This window comes from Mesitornis unicolor, unplaced genomic scaffold, assembly GCF_000695765.1.
Source record: "Mesitornis unicolor isolate BGI_N332 unplaced genomic scaffold, ASM69576v1 scaffold42153, whole genome shotgun sequence".
NCBI classification, from domain to species: Eukaryota; Metazoa; Chordata; class Aves; order Mesitornithiformes; family Mesitornithidae; genus Mesitornis; species Mesitornis unicolor.
The window spans coordinates 68,385-85,739 of record NW_010174805.1 but is presented as its reverse complement, the minus strand read 5'-3'; the positions used below and the strand labels follow the sequence as shown (position 1 = coordinate 85,739).

General features: G+C 40.2%; 1 protein-coding gene across 1 annotated transcript in view; it reads left to right on the top strand.

Annotated features, from left to right (window-relative positions):
• The first annotated feature begins 16,980 nt into the window (after window positions 1-16,980).
• Window positions 16,981-17,355, top strand: part of KCNS3 (potassium voltage-gated channel, delayed-rectifier, subfamily S, member 3) — a 1,548-nt gene continuing 1,173 nt past the window's right edge. The window contains 1 exon segment of the mRNA XM_010181166.1: window positions 16,981-17,355. This exon segment is cut by the window's right edge and continues 13 nt beyond it. Coding sequence (XP_010179468.1) covers window positions 17,027-17,355 — 329 coding nt within the window. The 5' untranslated portion in view covers window positions 16,981-17,026.

Here is a 17,355-nt window from a genome sequence, read left to right as displayed (position 1 = left end):
GTGCGGGAGCGGATCAACAGAGATGTCTCTGAATCCCTTTCGCATTGCAGAGCTCTGCCTCGCCTTTTAAAAACACATTTAGGTTAAAAGGTAAACTAGACTTAAGCGCCGTGAATCATTACAGTAGCCTCTATGGCTAAAAAAACGTGGAAAAGTCTCTTCTAGTAAGTAGACTTACTAAGTTGGGGATAGTTTCCCTGCCTTTAGATGCAGGTGAGTTTTGAAGGGCTTTCTCTTTTTATAATAAAGACTTTTCCTATGTGCTTCTGTAAGACAGTAAAAATCCTCACTGCTCATTTTCTGGATTTTCTTGCCTGTGAGATAGCCCTGTGTCAATACTTTCTCTTTTGCCTAATGCAAAGCATGACTGCTGGTTATTCTGGGAGCTGAACCCAATGTCTGCTGGGGAAGGTAGACCTCAAGATCTGAGCAGCGGCAGTGTATTGATTCCATTAGCAGGATTTACAGATCTACCGACAGATCCCTTTTAACAGAGTTGCTTTCCCAGAATTAAAGTTCTCCTCAGAGCATCTGTCGTTGGTTTAGGCCAATAGATGGCATAAGGTATTCAGGCTAACATCCTGAGAGGATGGAGGAGGCAAGGACCCTCTTTGCACATGAGCCAGGACTTTTGGAGGGTATGTGTGAGCCAAATTCTGGGTGTCTGGCTTGGAATAAGTTGGGAAGGTCTCATTTTCAAAAACATGTCCCGTTCTTATTTTCCTCAGTCACAACTGCAGCATTTTCCAAAATCCATCCCTGCTCTAAGCAGTTATGGTTAAATTATCTGCAGTTTTGGTAGGATTTGATCAGTGTTGATATCCTCAGCTCATGAGGAAACAGAGGTGGCTTTTCAGCTTTGAGAGGTGCATTTCATATCTGCTGCTGGGGGGAAGCTGCCCATTGCTGCAGTGTTGAAACCAGTAATTATTTGTGTTGAGAATGGAGGGTTTTTTATAGAGAACAGTATCCTTTCCTTGTTGCCTTCTGCTTTTCTAGATTTCGCTCATCAAAAATGTACTACTTGGTGGAGTGGAAGACATTTGGCTAATAAGGAAGAAACTTACTAATTTTTGTATTTTAACTTCTGCTGCGATAGTGCTGTGGATAGATTATTTTATCTTCTGAAATTGTGTAAATTGTTTGTATATAGGTAGCTAAATTATAATAAAAGAACTTTAACTGATAGTAATCAAATCTAGCTTTTATATGGTGCTTGTTATCACTGATTTCAAAGCAGTTCTTAAAGAGGCCCCGTATCATTATTTCAGTTTTTTTCAATTGCAGGAATTGGAGAATGGGAAAGGTCCAGAAATAGTATCAAGATTTCCTAAGGCACAGTTCTTTAATTATCTGTTAGACCTTCTTTATACAGGATGAAAAGATTTGTTTAAGTTAATCTTAAAATAAGAAAAATCTGCATTTATTTATAGTCACGGACATTAAAAGTCTTTTTGAAGGGACCTTCTTCCTTGAACACTGTATCTAAATGTCTATGTCTTGTTATCAGTCTCAGCCCTAAGGCAACCCACAGAGATGGTAGCAGCCCTTCAACTTCCCATTTGTGAGTGCGGGCAAAGGAAAACAGATGAACAGAGGTTTTCAGCTGAACTGGTGCAAACTCCAGTGTGATTCCTAGCGTTATTCCTGAAACAAGTGAGGTCAGATGTTTTCCTAAAATGCCCTTTGTAGAAACAGAGAGGTCCTGAAGGAGAAGCATTTCTTTGCTCACCCTCTCCAGACCTAGCAAATTTCCGAGGGCAAGCAGAATAAAACCACCTCAAACCTGAACGGATGATAAATCAGTATTAAACTACCGATGTCACCTTAGCTGTGGAATTACAGCTATAGGCAAGGTAAAATCAACTACTAATACTCAGTGGCAAGACCCTGGGCCAAGTTCAGCCCCAATGCAAAACAAGCTTGAGCAGCGTCTGAGCTGAGCTGCAGAGGCACCTTAAACCCATATGGAGAGTGGAGACAGCTGGGCTTTCCCTGCTCAGCATTGGTGCATCTGCCAGAGGTGTGCTCTTTGTTCTGGCAGAGCCTGCAGTGAGGCTGATGTTGGACATGATGCCTGCCTCAGTGCTGGGACCACTGCCAGAGACCGCTGCCACTGCTGCCGTGGCTGCCTGCTGTTTGCGTCCCTTCTCTGAGCAAGCTGAGCCCCACACGCTCTCAGCTGAAATAAGTGGTGTTCAGCAAGGAGCGTGTATAAAAGCCAGATGCTCTGCAGAGCCTGATGTGAGCTAGGGTCAGAGTGAGAAGCAGACTGTATCCCATTGGGCAGTATCTTTCCTAACAGCCTGTCCTTCAGCTTGGTTGCTTGAGAACAGGTTGTGACCATGCTTTTCTGTCTTTTCTCCTGGAATCATTCTCTGTCTAAGTCCATTTGTTTGCAGCATGCGTCCTGTCTAAAGGCTCTTGGTTTAAAGAACTTACTTGCTGCTGGGGCACATGCATGAAGAAGATCTGCCCAAGGCTAATGAGTCTCTAAACTTGCATCATTCCCTGCCTTGCAAATTTTCAGTTATGGGATGCCTGCCAAGGACACATAATAAAACAGATCTCATGAATAAATAAAATGTATTCCACTAACCTGTGGATATTTTCTTCTCATCTTGCCTTTGCCCTGTCTATTTGTAACCCCAGTATGCTTCTCCATTCTTTGCCATTTACTCTTTTTTATACCCCATTTCCTTCTGGCTACTTTTATTTTTCCATGTTTTACTGATGCTGCTCCTCTTTATACTCTACTTTCCATTTTATTTGAATATGTTCTATTCTGTCTTGTCTTACCATAATTCATAACGTACCTGAAGTCCTAACAGCAATGTGTTAAAATGCTGTCACCTGCCATTTGTGGATAACTTGCCCAGTTTTGCTTAGAAGGGAGTTATGTGTTTGACAGTCGCTTGTAACATTTTGTTTTGTTTTTCATTCTGCCCTAGAAGAGATGATTGCTAAAATATTTATCTTGGAGAGGAAGATGGTGTTGACTGTGTTGGTCCTTAGTTTCTGAGGGAGCTCATTCCACAGTCATGGTATTATTTTCAAGAGAGATTTGTCTTCTAGAAAGATGAGCTTTATCACTTGTGTTAGAAGTTCCTGCTGTGGTCACTGTTCTTGAACTGGAGCATGATTTATTCTGGGTTCAGGCCATTTGCTGTGATACAGTTAAAGCCTGAGACCTTCATGCAGTATCCTGCAAGGAGCTAGGGTAAGTCTGGACTAAGCATGATGATCTCTGTTGCTGAGTTGTTGATAATGTAGATATAAAGGATTGTGGAAGGCTTCACTCATTTTGGCCTCGCTAAATTGTTTCCCTCACTGATGTCTGTCCTCCTAGGTGCGCCTGACGTCTTTGGTCGTAGCACTATTTTCTGTTCTCTATCCCTTTATCCGCAAGCTTTAGCTCATCTTCTCACCTTTCACACCGCAGTGCCTTGTCTGTTTTGCCTTTCCATCCCTGGCAGGGGAGTGGGGACTGAAGTGGGAGATCTTGATTTAGCGGCTCTCATAGCTACTGAGTGGCTGGGAGGGGGCACAAGGAGAGGCTGTTATGGCCCAGCCCTTTGGACTCCCTTCTGTTCAGAGTGGCCACGTACCCTGTCTGCAGGCATCAGCCGGACTTCAGTTTGCTCTGTCTGTTCCCACCTCTTCCAGGTAGGTTTATGTCTTAAAGGCTGAACTTGGGCAAGGGAAGCTGCCTGATTTTGATCCAGCAGAAGCAATCCACGGGCGGTGGCAGTCAGGCAGTGTTGCACTGTCCTTACCTCTGCCAGCAGCAGCAAGAAATGCAGTTGTCCCTTCTCACCCTGCGAGCCATTGTGCTGGCAAGGTGTGTGCGCTCTGGAGGTGTACTTGCTCTGCTGGAGCTGCCTGTGCTCTGAACAGGACTGTCTTGGGGTAAAGGCTCATAAACAACTTTTTTCCCTTTTTTGGGTATATTTTGGTTGTACTAGTCTGACAGTAAAAACCAGCAAAGGGCACATGGACAAAACAGTGTGGCTGGTTTAAGCAGGACAGGTAATTTATCATCTGAGACAGAGGGAATTTTGCTTTCTTTTTTTTTTTTCCCTTGTCTTTTGTACATTTTTGTCCTTTTTTTCATCGACTTGGACAAGCAATTTAGATACCAACTGATATCTTAAAAACTGATTAATTCTTCCATTTTTTTAATCATTCTAGTCCAGTGCTATTCTAATGACACGCTCGGAGCTCAACCTGTGCAGAATGGTGCTGCCCCCTCTTCTCCTTCAGTTTTCCCTAAAAGCAAAGCAAAGATGGAGGCTTTATGGACTTGGGAATGTTTTAGTAGAACATGTTGACCTGCTATGGGACGTTGAACAGGTCACTTCTCAAGTCTCAGGTTTGGCTCCCGAAGTATGGAGCTCAAGGCATCTGCCTAGCAGCAGTTTCAGGTTAATAAATTGCTTTGATATTTATGGGCAAAAACTGTAATAGTCTCTTAAAATTTAGTATTAGCAGTTTGCTGCCCCATATAGGGAGCATTTTGTATTTCTCTGGGTTTTTTGTGTTCTTTGTCTCTGAGCCTAACAAATTGCTGCTCTGGATGTCACTACAGGCAGGTTACCTGCGGAGCCAGATAGCCAACTCTGGAAAAATCTATGAACAGCTTTGACTTCGATTAAGGAGTTATGATACAGCCTGGGTAGTTTGCTAAAAATTGGAAGCATTTCTGATAGCTCTGCTCCTTACCTCTCCTCTACCTCCTCTCTGTAAAGCTGAGAAGAACTGGTGTTGCTTCCAGCGGTGTTAACTTGTTTTCTTCTTGATACCAGGGAAGAGAGTATTGCAGAGGGCAAGGGGATTCTCACTCTTAACTTTAGTGAGAGAAGAATTCACCTCATAATTTGTGAGTTGTAGTGATAAATCTACAGATTTGCAGTATCATTTAGTGTAAAATTATTTTCAATCAGTATGTTTAAAAGGGGTGCAGTGGAGGACTGGATATGTCCCAAAGAAGACTCCTTTTTATTGAGGGTTTTATTATTATTATTTTTTAATTAAAATTTCTTAGTTTTCTGAATCATCGTAACTGCTGGTTTAACTCGATTACGATTCCAAAGCTGCTTTGTAATTTTATGAACTCTATTTATTGCCAGTAGAGACAACAAATAGAGCCGTAAGTTAGGTTTTGATACTGAAAATAACAAACTCATCATTGCAGCACAAATTGAAATCAGTCCTCCATGTTTTAGCCCTAGCTAGTGACAAACATTGAATGATGGTTTCAGTAAGACATTTTAGTGGCAGACACTTCTTCCCTGAATAAACAGCTGAAAAGGATGCTGCCTTGTGTATTCCTCTTACGCTAAGATCTGTGTCTCTCTCTGTCCAGTGCAATGTTTGCACTGAAAAGGACAGCCAGTATGGATCAATACCACTCTTTAAATTCACCCATTAAATTGGTAAAGAGTTGAGCTGGGCAAGTGGGATAGCATGGGTCCTTGCTGACATTTTAGCTTAGTGCCATTAGTCTGGAAACAGTCATGGTGTTTATGGTCTCGTTTTTACTAAGCTATTCTTTTCAGGGAGTTGTCATTTTGTTTTATTGTTTGCTGTGTGTTAGGCCAAGAAAAGAGCAGTTTTTCTCACTTATTTTTTATTAATTTGTTAGGGTGACAGAAAAGTGCAAAGCTAAGGGCAAGTTAGCTCTTTGAGTTGTTATGGGACACATTGAAACTTGTGAATCTTAAAAAATGAGAAAAGCCTAATCTGCAGGCTCTTGCTACTTGGCAAAGTGCTTATTCCTGGCTCTTTGGGGTTCTCCATCCACCTGCTGACATGAAGCCAGCCTTTTCTGAGGCCATCTGTAATTGCTAGAGGAAGGGGATGTGTTTCAGCTTTTTTAAGCTATCAGGTGTCTTTGGAACTGGGCAAAAGCTCCAGTTGAAGAAAATATTTAAGAATGAGTTTACTCATTAGCTTGTATGAAGTCCAGTGTAACCTGAAAGAGACTCTTTTTGTTTGTGTGTATCTACCTCTATTTGAAAATCTTGGTCTGAGTCTCAGCTGGCATCTCTGACGCTGCTCACCCTAAGGCTGAGTCTTGGATTGTAGGCAGTCATGCATGTTTTGCAGTGATAAATCCTACTGATTTCTGCTGGTATCAAGTGTTTATGTATTCAGATACACAGTTTGAACTTTACAGGTCTTTGGGGCCTCTGGGGCCTGTGGGAAACTGCTGCACAAATGAAGTGAGAGGCAGGAGTCATCTTTTTTCTCTCCCAGATTTTACTGAGCACATACTGAATTACTTCCTTCAAATGTAGACCAAAAGAAAGAAATGTAATTTCAGGTGTCATCTTCTTCCTCCTAGTGAGCTGTGGATTAGCATTGCTGGTAAAGGTTTTTGCTTAAAGTGGTGTTTGGTGGTACTTTGCTTCAAGCAGCAGCTTGTAAAGGGAAACTACCAACTGGAACCAAGTATATATGGCTCTTATATTAGTTTCTTCTAATGCACTTCATAGGCTTAGTTAAATCTAATTCCTCTAATTTCCTTCTTAAGATATGTAGTGAGGGTCTCAGATCTTCCTCTGGACGTGTTGGTATGAGCTGCTTCCATATTGTGGTGATTTCAAAATCCTTGGGGCTCATTGTGGGAGTTTATGAATCAGTCTAGCTGAAGTTTAGCACAGGCAAAAACCTAAGAAATCTCTTGCCCTGTTAAAGTCTTCAGCCAAACCTCTGTTGATTTTGTGGGATTAGGATTTACGTGGCCACCTGTCTTTGTTTTTCTTCTCTGGACATTTGTATAGGTCATCTTAGATGTCAGAAAAATATGTTTGTAGAAATAAGATGAGAGAAAGGAGAGAAAGGGCTCTTTTCTGTCCTTTGAAATTCCTTCTAATTTGGTTTGGCTTTATATTCTGTTCCAAACTTGCTGTCATTGGAAGGCAATAGTAAAAATTGCACCCAAGTAACTTTATAGGGCCTGACATTGGGTTGAGTAAATGACTATGTTGTTATAGGCTGTGCAAACACATGCATTAATTTTGCCAGAATCCAGCCCATACACGTAGCACCTACAGTACCTTACAAATTGTGCCAGTGCACGGTATTATTTTGTATCTGTAAATCCAGGTGTTAGTAGCTACACAACACTTCCTGAAAAAACGATGGGTAATAATAGTGACAGATACTGAGATGAATTGCACTGGTAGAACTAATGCTTATTTGGTGAAAAACTTGCTGGCTGTTCCTTTATGTGTACAATGACAATGTCTCAGCTATTTCTATGAATACTCAATTGAACAGTGGTGCAGTGATGCAATTTTACTTCTTAGCCTGTCACGTACTTGTTTCACACATTTTATGGCAAATACACTTTCTTGCTGAATGCTTTGTGGGGATAGCCAAGTTGAAGTAAGTGGGGAAAATACCTTTGCTTTTTGAGGACTGAGATGGCTACACTACACTAATAGAATGACAAGATGCTGTTAAAATGGATTTCAACATCCTGGAGAAACTCCATCTGGGCTGCAATAGTCCCATGCAGCAGAACATGTTGAGGGACTGACTGAATGGAAAGCAGCTCTGTAGACAGGGACTTGGGCATCCTGGTAGGTAACATGGTGAACGTGAGTGAGCAGCGTGCCCTCGCAATGACAGCCAGCTGCATCCTGGTCTCTATTAGCAAGGCTGTAGCCAGCAGATCCACAGAAGCAGTTATTCCTCCCTTTTTGGCACTGTGAGATTGCGTCTGAAGGACTGTGTCCAAATTTCAGTTCTCCACTACAGACATTGACATGTTGGAGTGAGTCCTGCAGGAGATTATTAAGATGATTGGGGGTTGGATCACACAGCATACAAGGAAAGGCTGACAAAGATGGGTTTGTTCAGTCTAGAGGACAGAAGATACAGGGGAAGCCTTACTGTGGTCTACAGTTACCTGATGGGTAACTTTCCTCAGAGATACACAGCAATGGAATGCAAGTCAGTGAAACCAAGTTGAGACAAAAAAGTGTCTGATTAGACTTTAGGGAAGATATTTTCACCATAAGAGGGGTACCATGTTGCCCCAGGTTGCCTAGATGGTTTGGTAAATCCTGGAGATACTCAAAAGTTAATTGACACTGAACAGCCTGCTCTAACTGGACTTGGACATTGGGTTGGAGAAGATGACCTTCAAAGGACCTTTTCAACACAAATGAGTTTATGATGCTACCTGGAAAGTCAAGAGGAGGAGTGGTACAAAGCGATATCCTATATAGCAGTAGTGGGCATGTGTCCCAAACTCTGAGCGCTCCAAGAAATGGAGGCTCCTAGGGGCCTAAGTATGGGTAAGGCTTACACAGTGACTCTGAACAGTGTGCCTCCGCATATGCTCCCTTGGCACGTGGCTTCATGTCATGCATGCTCAGATATTGCAAAAGTTACTTGGATGCTTAGAAAGTGATTGTTGGATGGAAGCGGACTGCAGGACTTACATAAGTGAGATCTGGAGCTCCGCTTCAAATTTGTCTTGGGTCAAAAGAATGGTTTTTTGAGCAACACAAACTCCAGACATGCATCAAACACAAAGGTTTTTACAGTTTTTCAGTTGAAGGTTTCACGCAAAATATCCACAATAACAATTGCTTGTGTTCTTGTTGCCTAAGAGACTGCAAGTATCTTGAATAATTTCACCATGCTTGTTTATCTCTGAGTTTAATGGACTTTTTTCAAAACATAACAAAATAAAGACCATGTAACTTTAGACTCCCAAGTAAAATTAGATATATAGAAAAGATACGGAGTGTAACAATAGGGTTTTATGTTCTTTGTCCTTATTGGAGAAGCACTTGAATGGGAGGGATGTAGGACTTGGTGGAAAATAGGGTACAGAATATTAATTTGAGGAAGGGAATCTATAGAAACTGCCCTCACTGAGAGATCCTTTAACCTACAAATGACAATGTTCACTTCAAATAGTACTTCTTGTTCTGAAACTGTGCTCTTGATGGGTTTCATTAAGAGGACCTGCCAGACAAGATTATTGCCAAAAAGTTAACCTGTAGAGGGACAATTCTTTTACCATCAAACCACAGCAGTGCTGACATGGTTGTAATCATGCTTGTGGGATCTTATAATCTTAAATATTTCTGCAAACTTTATTTATTGGGAAAATATAGCTCAAGGAAATGCTTAATGTGGTCAGCTGTCTGTGGAAGCCAACGGGTGTCATAACTGCAGCATTCTAACTTTCTTTAATTGGTGGGGATTTATGGGTAGTTTTTCAAGCAAACAGATTTTAATCTGTCAATTCCACTTAATTAAGGTGGATAACAATCTTTTAATTTGTATAGACAGAATATAAATTGCAGAGCCTTTGGGAACGTTGCAAGGTGCAAGCCTTATTAACTGTCATAACGTGTGTTACCTCCAGGAGCTTTACAAGTTAGGAAGAGGATACCTTTTTTTTTCCTCCTGTAAATCATTTTACAATATGACATTCTGATAAATTTGTGGTATTAGCTCTTTATATGCATGAGAAAGCAATTCAGATCACAGACTGCATTGCCAAAGAAACTTCTGTGATGTTGATGCTGCAACCAGCGCTGTTTCCCCTTCCCCCTTTCTCATAGCAGGCCCTTGGCATGTACTATGTTCTTGCCAGAATCCTCATAATGAAAATCAGCAGAATTTCACTTTTTTGCCTTGTATTAGCCACATGCAAGTTAGACTCTGTATGACACTGGTCATATAGGCTCCTTATCAAGTCAATGTGGAGATGGACTTCAATGGGTGATTCACCCCATCTGAAAATATGTGCCTAAGCTAAGCGGTATGAACCAGGGGCTTGAGGTTCTTCTTCTATTCTTGCTTGTGATTTTTGGTCTGAGTTGTAATAGCTCCCTTTCTTCCTTATGCAGTCTTTTGAAGGAGGTTGTTTTAAAAAAAACAAACCACTGTATTTTGCCTTGAAGACTATTTTTCCACAGGTACAGATATTTTAATAATGTTACATTTTATTTTCAGCAGTGCTTCTAGCAGCTACTGTTGTTTCCAAATAATGATAATTTCTTTCTGATCTCCATTTTGTTGCAAAGATGCATCAACATTTTGTGCAAGCTCAGCTTCTGAAACAGTCTGGTGACATCAGTAGAATTGCACCAGGGATAATCTCAGCCAAGTAGGATTACATGGAAGATAGCATCAGAACAAAATTTGGCCCTGGATATTTCAGCTTAAACTTCAGTTACCTAAGGTCTCCTGGGAGGTTGTACAGAATCCATTTTAAGAGAAATGTAGTTCCATAATTCTGTTATTTTCTTGGCATTTTAATGCAATATTCTGGATAAAGGATGTTACTGCCAATGGAATATAAAACATAAATTACAACTGAGCAAATAATTTAGCCAATTAATGTATCCTCTTTGCCTCACAGAATGTCCATAACCACAGACCAGTTTCTTCAGATGGTCTTGCTATTTGTGCTAGACGACTTTGAGTCTCCTTCTCTGGAGACATTCAAAACCAACCTGGACGCGTTCCTGTGTGACCTAGTTTAGGTGATCCTGCTCTGGCAGGGGGTTTGGACTGGATGATCTTTCGAGGTCTCTTCCAACTCCTGAGATTCTGTGATTCTGTGATTCTGTGATTCTGTGACTTTTTAAAGTTACCCTCTGATTCCAGAGACTGCAAATGATTTTGCAGTAAACTTAACTGTGTCAAATGTTAAAAAGGAGAGTTGATGGTTACAGCTTATATCACAATGAAAGAGGCTGTGCCAAGTAATATTGCTTTACATTTTTTTCAGGCTTAATTGTGTGTGCTAAAGCAGTTATTACTGCCCAGCTGACAGTCAGTAGCTTAAGTCATACTGACTGGATTTCAGTCCAAATCCTTAATTGTGATTGAGCAAGTAAATTATCTGTGTATTTAGATGTTTTACTGTGCTCAGTGAGCCAGAAAGCATAGACAGTACTTTTAGGTGGTACATTTGACAAGTATTTGTCCTATGATGAGTGAACAAATTCAAACACTTACAAAGATCAGTGAAAATGTTGATCCTGAGCTGAAGTTTATTAGGGTCATATCCACAGCTTTTTAAAAGTACTTAGATGTCTAAAGCTGCACATGTGTCACTGGGGTATCTAAATTTGTAGAAAATCCTAACTGCCAGAAATTAGCAAAAGTTAGAGCCAGGTGGTTGTCTGCATCATTAGGAGGCAAAATCTGGTGCCCAAATAAGACTCTTTAGAGTGAATTTGTTCAAAACTCAGTCTTCTGAATTGGGAACCCTAAAATAGAAATCTACCAAGATCATCAGATTCTCTGGGGAGAAGTATCCTTGAGCTCTGTAAATAGTTTGTAGAGTTACAGACATTAGCCTGCCCTTTCAAATTCCTGTCAGTACTGTGTCCCTCTTGACTTCACTGTGAGCAGGACTTGACCCTTTTAATGTATATTCTTTCAACTTAGAGGAAACCATACTGAAATGTGGACTTTCCTAGTCTTGAGAGGTTTATGAAGCACTGCTGTGTAGCAAGCAGGAGGTGAGGCAATAAACAACGTAGCCATGAAGCAAACTGGTAGAAAATCTGCAGGAATGTGCTGTCTTTAAATATTTTAAGTAGCAAAACACAATCTAGTCTGTCCAAATGTAAATCAGTTCAACTTTCTTTCCATTGTGCCTGTATAATCACAGACAGATTCATACTAACAAAAGCTGAAACTGTCCCAGTTTGGAATTAGCAGTAGCTGAGGTACTACCATGCAAAAATGTGCAGCACATCAAGAAAGATGTGCTGAAGCTCGTGATGTAGGACCTCACAGAGTACGGGGACTTTGTTTAGAGAGTATGTGAAACATTGCTGAGAAGGAGAAACCTTGCTGACAATAAATTTGTGGTGTCACCACTAAAAATCTTTTAGGGGTTTGTTCCCAAAGATGCTGGAATGCACAGCACTTCTGGGATATGTTATACATCTGTGGCATAGCTCTCTCAAAGGGACCATATATACTAACTCTGTCTCTGTGACTCTCCTGTTGTGAGCTTTAGGCGTTTCACAGCGTGCAAAAAGCCCAGAAATTTGCTGTCCCCTTCCAAGCCAGACAATGGGCCTGTGGCCTCACCAATAATGTGGGACTGCTGAAGTGCTGGCTAAAGCCCATCTCCAAATTGAATTGGGAAGAGTTCAATCCTGTCATTTTGGTTTTTATTCTAATGTTTTTGTTGTTTCACACAGCTTTCCTATGACTGGGTTTTATTTGGCCCTCAAGCTTAACATTTGGAACTTCTATTTCTTGGGGTTTTTTCAGTGTCTTGGAAAATAATGTTGATTCTTCCAGTAAGCATCTCTCGTGTTTTATTTCATTTTCTATTCTATATGAGTTCTTATCCAGTAGCTCATTGAAACAACTGAAGCAATTAAAACAACCAAGTAACTAACATCTGGTATGTGTTTTCTTACTCTCATACTCTCTCCAGGGCAAGAAGTGTGTGCTTTGGAATGGTTAGCAGTTTATTATGTTATACATGAATACTTGTTGTTTATAGAAGATCAAAGAGGTTAATGTTGCACTTCAAGTTGAGAGTTGCAAAGTTTGTGGTAGCTCTGTGTTCTCAGGATGTTCATGACACAGGCTTTGGCACTCCAGGAAAGCATCGTTTCCAGCTGAGCTCAGTTTTAGTCTTGAGTAAAAAGATGGTTGAGAGAGTAATGGGCTCCCTTGAGTAGAGAGCATGTTGTGCTGAGGCAGAAGTTGTTGTCTGTGGTCTTTGCCCTGTGGCTGTAGTCACTTGTTTAAACACCACAAATTGTTCTGGTGGTCCCTGGTGCAACAATGTCCTGAATTGTGGCTCAGGGACCAAGGTCCCTGAACAAGACGGTCTTCAGATCATGAAGGTCCTCTCAACATAGTTTTCTTGAAACTTTCCTTTACATCATTGCCTTAATCTAGAAATCACTTAATAGTAGTATTATAGCAGGTTTTGGATCATGGCCTCCCTAAGCAGGATGCATTTTCTCTCGGTAAGTTGCACAAATTATGGCTAAAGTGCCCTCAAAGCAAAGCAGTAAATTGTTGCTCACTGAATTTATTGCATAGAGCAATTACATGGAGGTACCATTATGAATATCATCTGCATAATCAATATGGGTTTATATTGCTGTCTCAACCGTAAGTCATAGTCCAGTGTACTAAGGATTTGCTGAACACCAAGTTCTTGCTTTAGTTGTTTCTGAGTAAAAGTTGCTTTTTTTGGTTATGGTTAGAAGTGACCCCAGATAATCTGAGATCTTGCTTTGTCTTTATAGTGTTAGCCTACATGGTTAGTCCTCTCATATTAATAAATTGCTGAAAGTAAAGTAGAGGTTTTACTCACTGAAATTAATAAATAAATATAGAGTTTTGGGTTTTGAATATAGTCTAGCCACCCCAGTCCATGAGATTTATTTTTTTAATTTATAGTGTTGTAAAACAAAGCTTGGCTCTAGATCATGAGTGAAGTGTGGTACTGTTATCAGCTGAGTCCTGCTGCCCTTCATCTGTGAGTAGAGATCAGTGCTTTTATTTTATGTCTTAATCATTCCTAAAAGCTGAGCCTTGGGAAATGCCTGGAGCAACTATGTCTTACAATCATTCTGGTAGCTAGTAAATACCTGTCTTCAAACTACATCTTAGGGTTTAAAATCACTTCTTTATACACAGTTTAATGTGTCATAAGAACTGACTGTTCTTTGTCTTGCTTATTTAGAAAGCAGTATGTCTCATATAATGTTTTTCTTCCTCTCCCTATGTCTTAAGAGAGCAAGAACGTTATCTTGATTGTATGATAGGCTATGCATACCATAAAACTGATGTTTTGAACTAATTTGGATTTAAGATAAGTTGTTTAAAGGGGATTGTAGTGTGGCTGGGAGAAAAAAAGCAGCTTTTTCCAATTTTTAAAAATAATTTTTTTTTTCACTATATAAATAAAGCTCTCTCTGGATAGAGATCTGTTTTTGCAGAATTAATTACCAGAGCAAATATGTAGTTTCAGCATCTTCTGGGCCTAGCTGTTCATGTGTTATGCATGTCAGTGGTTGTTATAGACAGGGAGATTACCCTGAGATTTTTGGTAGCTTTGGTTGGAATGAGTCCCACAAAGAAGCAGAAACAGAGTACGTGAGGTTTATAGCATCAGCCCCTATGTTCCTACTTATATGAAGAACTATCAGAAATAGTACAAGTAAAGTAGTAAGAGAGAACAGTAGAGTAGATCTCTAGTGATGTTTATGACAAATCTGAAGAAACCTTAGCATGTGGGGAAATTAAAGGCAAGGTGAGAAGATTGTGGCTCAGAAAGTCCTTTGTAAACCTCCCCATAAACAGAAAAATGGATCTGTGTTAAAACTTGATGTGCCTTAACTCATGCTCTGAAATCCTGCCACCATGAGCTCTCAGTGAGATATTTCTCTGTTCTCACCCCATCTGGAGGGCACTGGAGTGGCAAGAAGGCAATAGAAGTCCTTTCCTTCATGGCAGTTCTCCATAGTTCTCATAGGTGTTCTCCATCACAGTGAAAATAAATAATTGCATTTCACAGATACTACGAAACTGTCTCAGCTGGAGGGATTCAACTTCTGACTGATAAACTCTTCAGCTGTCCAGGCAGTTTGGCACTCCCAGCATGGATCTGTATCTCCATTTTCTTCTCCTCTCCTTGGCATTTAGTCAGAAGTTTGAACCCAGTTTTTAAGGCTTTTCCCATTTTCTTTTCCTCTAGTCCTCAGCAAGTGACAAGAAGAACATTACGTGTGAGGGTTGACCATACTGTGAAGCAGGATGGGTTTCTTTCCCTTTAGGTCTTGCTGTAGCAAAAGGAGGTTGGAAGCTCTGCAGCAGAGTGGATCCCTCCGAGGCAAGCAACCTCGCTGGATCCTCCCATTGTAATGACTGACTTGGGCTCACCAGCTGGAGAATGGTGCCACCTCTGCAATGCAACCAATTCAGTCAGTTGTTTTTTTTTTACAGTGATGAGGAGGTCAGTTCTGGATTTGACAGAGGTGTCTAAGAAGTTGCATAGTGAGTTACTTTGGATGGTTGATGGAGCTGTGCGTAGCAGTGGTGGAGATGCAGACTTATCTCTGTTCAGGGTATTCACAGTTGATTCATATCAAGAGGTCAGTTCAGCTCAGTCGACTCTTCCCTTCTCCGCAAGACTCCATGGCTGTAGTCTTTTATTTGAAGCTACAGAAAGAAAACACTTACTATGTTTACGGATTCAAGGAGTGGGGCTGTATGTCTCAAAAGAACCAGTCCTTTAATGCAAGTACCTGAGGCTGACTGAAAGCTGAATTATTGTAGCTGACAGTGAATAAAGATTGTGGAGTAGTTTATTTTTCTTTTTTTTTCTTTTCCCTTTCTTTTTTTTTCCTTTTGCCTCCTATTTGTTCTGGTGGTGTAAAGTTGGGCTTACCCTTGAGGCCAGTATCCCAACCATCCACTCTGGCACTTAAGAAAGTTCCAGTTTGAGGAAAATACCCATGTTTCTTTTATAGAAAGAAGCGCTTATGCTCCTGCCTTGTGCCAACATATAGCAGGGGTGAAACCATTTTGCACAGACTATGAACAGGGAAATAGATATAACCTCAATGACCATCAATAACTGAGTCAGGCAACCTTGAGGAGCAGTAAAAAATATTCAAACTCTAAGAGGTCCCAACTTTGAATCATATTTGGTACTTTTGCACTGAAAGGGGGACAGATATAGAAATTACTGTTTCCTGAGTAGCTCCCTCAAGCCATGAAAGGGCACAAGAGCAATTTCTTTGCATGATGTGAGTCCATCTGTTAAGACTGGGGAATTACAATGCTCTCTCGTTACATTTAAAATTCATTGACTTCCATATTAAATTGAAATAAATTAGCTTAGTATACATCAGTTAATGTTTAAATGTCAGAGATCAAAAAACATTTGCTCTCCTCATGACCAGTGTTAGAACTGCCAATTTTGGCTCAAAGACAGCTGTTCCTTGGAAGAAAAGCAAGAGCTAGATTCTTCTGAAAAAGTTAACTGTTGCTAGTTACAATTTCTTCCTTTTTGAATTGAGTTTCAGCTGGCTCATTTAAGTTACAGTAAAATATGGAAACACTGAAATGTCCTTCTGTCTATCTGCAGGTATCCACAGTTACTTGCTGAGGCAAAATTTCTGTGGAATTTCCATCTCTGGAAACTGCTGTTTCCAGAAATGACATTTCAACACAAACTTCTGAGCATTACCGTAATGGTTGTGGCTATGCTGTGGCAGAATAGGAAGAGCTTCTGGAAGTGACCAAGGTCATAAGAGAGTTGTGAAACTTCAGGTGAGTAGGAAGGGAAGTAGAAAAACAGCTTGAGGGAGTGCAGATACCAAATATGTATCTACTAGACAAAACTCTGAAGTCAGAAATTGGAAAGCTTCAGAAACACATCTGATATATTTTCGAGAATACAGAATGCTCTTGTATGGGTGTCTCTAGGAAGAAATTAATTTATATGACAGCAGAAGTAATTGCAATCCACATTCATGCAGATAACATTGAAAGTAGTGAATTATAAATTGCAACATCTTATAAATCAATACAGCTCTACTGAAACAGTAATTGAGAGACAGATGCTCTTAAGCTTTGCCCTAATTTTGATGAATTGACAAGTTTTCAGTCTTTAAACGAAAGATTTTTCACTTTGTTGAAGTAAACTTATTCCATGAGTATTAATTTCAGAGACTGATTTATTGATGAATTAGGCATTCATGCTCCACATTAGAAAACATTAAGGAGACCTAAATCAGAACATTGCTTTCAAAATTGCTAAAGCTGTGTTAAACTATCAAGCTGATTTAAACCTACTTCTGTGAAATGCTGAATAATGGTATTAATAATTTCATTTATTTTTTTATTATAGCATTTCACAGTAACTGGAGATGGAAAAAAAGAATGTGTTGCAAGAGTAAAACTGAATTAAATGCTCTAACAGTATCTTAATGTTCTTTTCAGGTTCAATGTAATCTTGTTGGGCACCAGCAGTGGAACTCTTCTGTTCAAAATGGTTTATGGTGAATTTTTCCGCAGACCTGGTAAAGATGCAGAACTTATCAATTTGAATGTGGGTGGCTTTAAGCAATCAGTGGATCAAAGGACCTTGCTCCGATTTCCCCATACCAGACTTGGGAAGCTTCTCAAATGCCATTCAGAAGAGGCTATTCTAGAACTGTGTGATGATTATAGTGTTGCAGACAAGGAATATTACTTTGACAGGAATCCTTCCTTGTTCCGATATGTTCTGAATTTTTACTATACAGGCAAACTTCATGTCATGGAAGAACTTTGTGTCTTTTCCTTCTGCCAGGAAATAGAGTACTGGGGGATTAATGA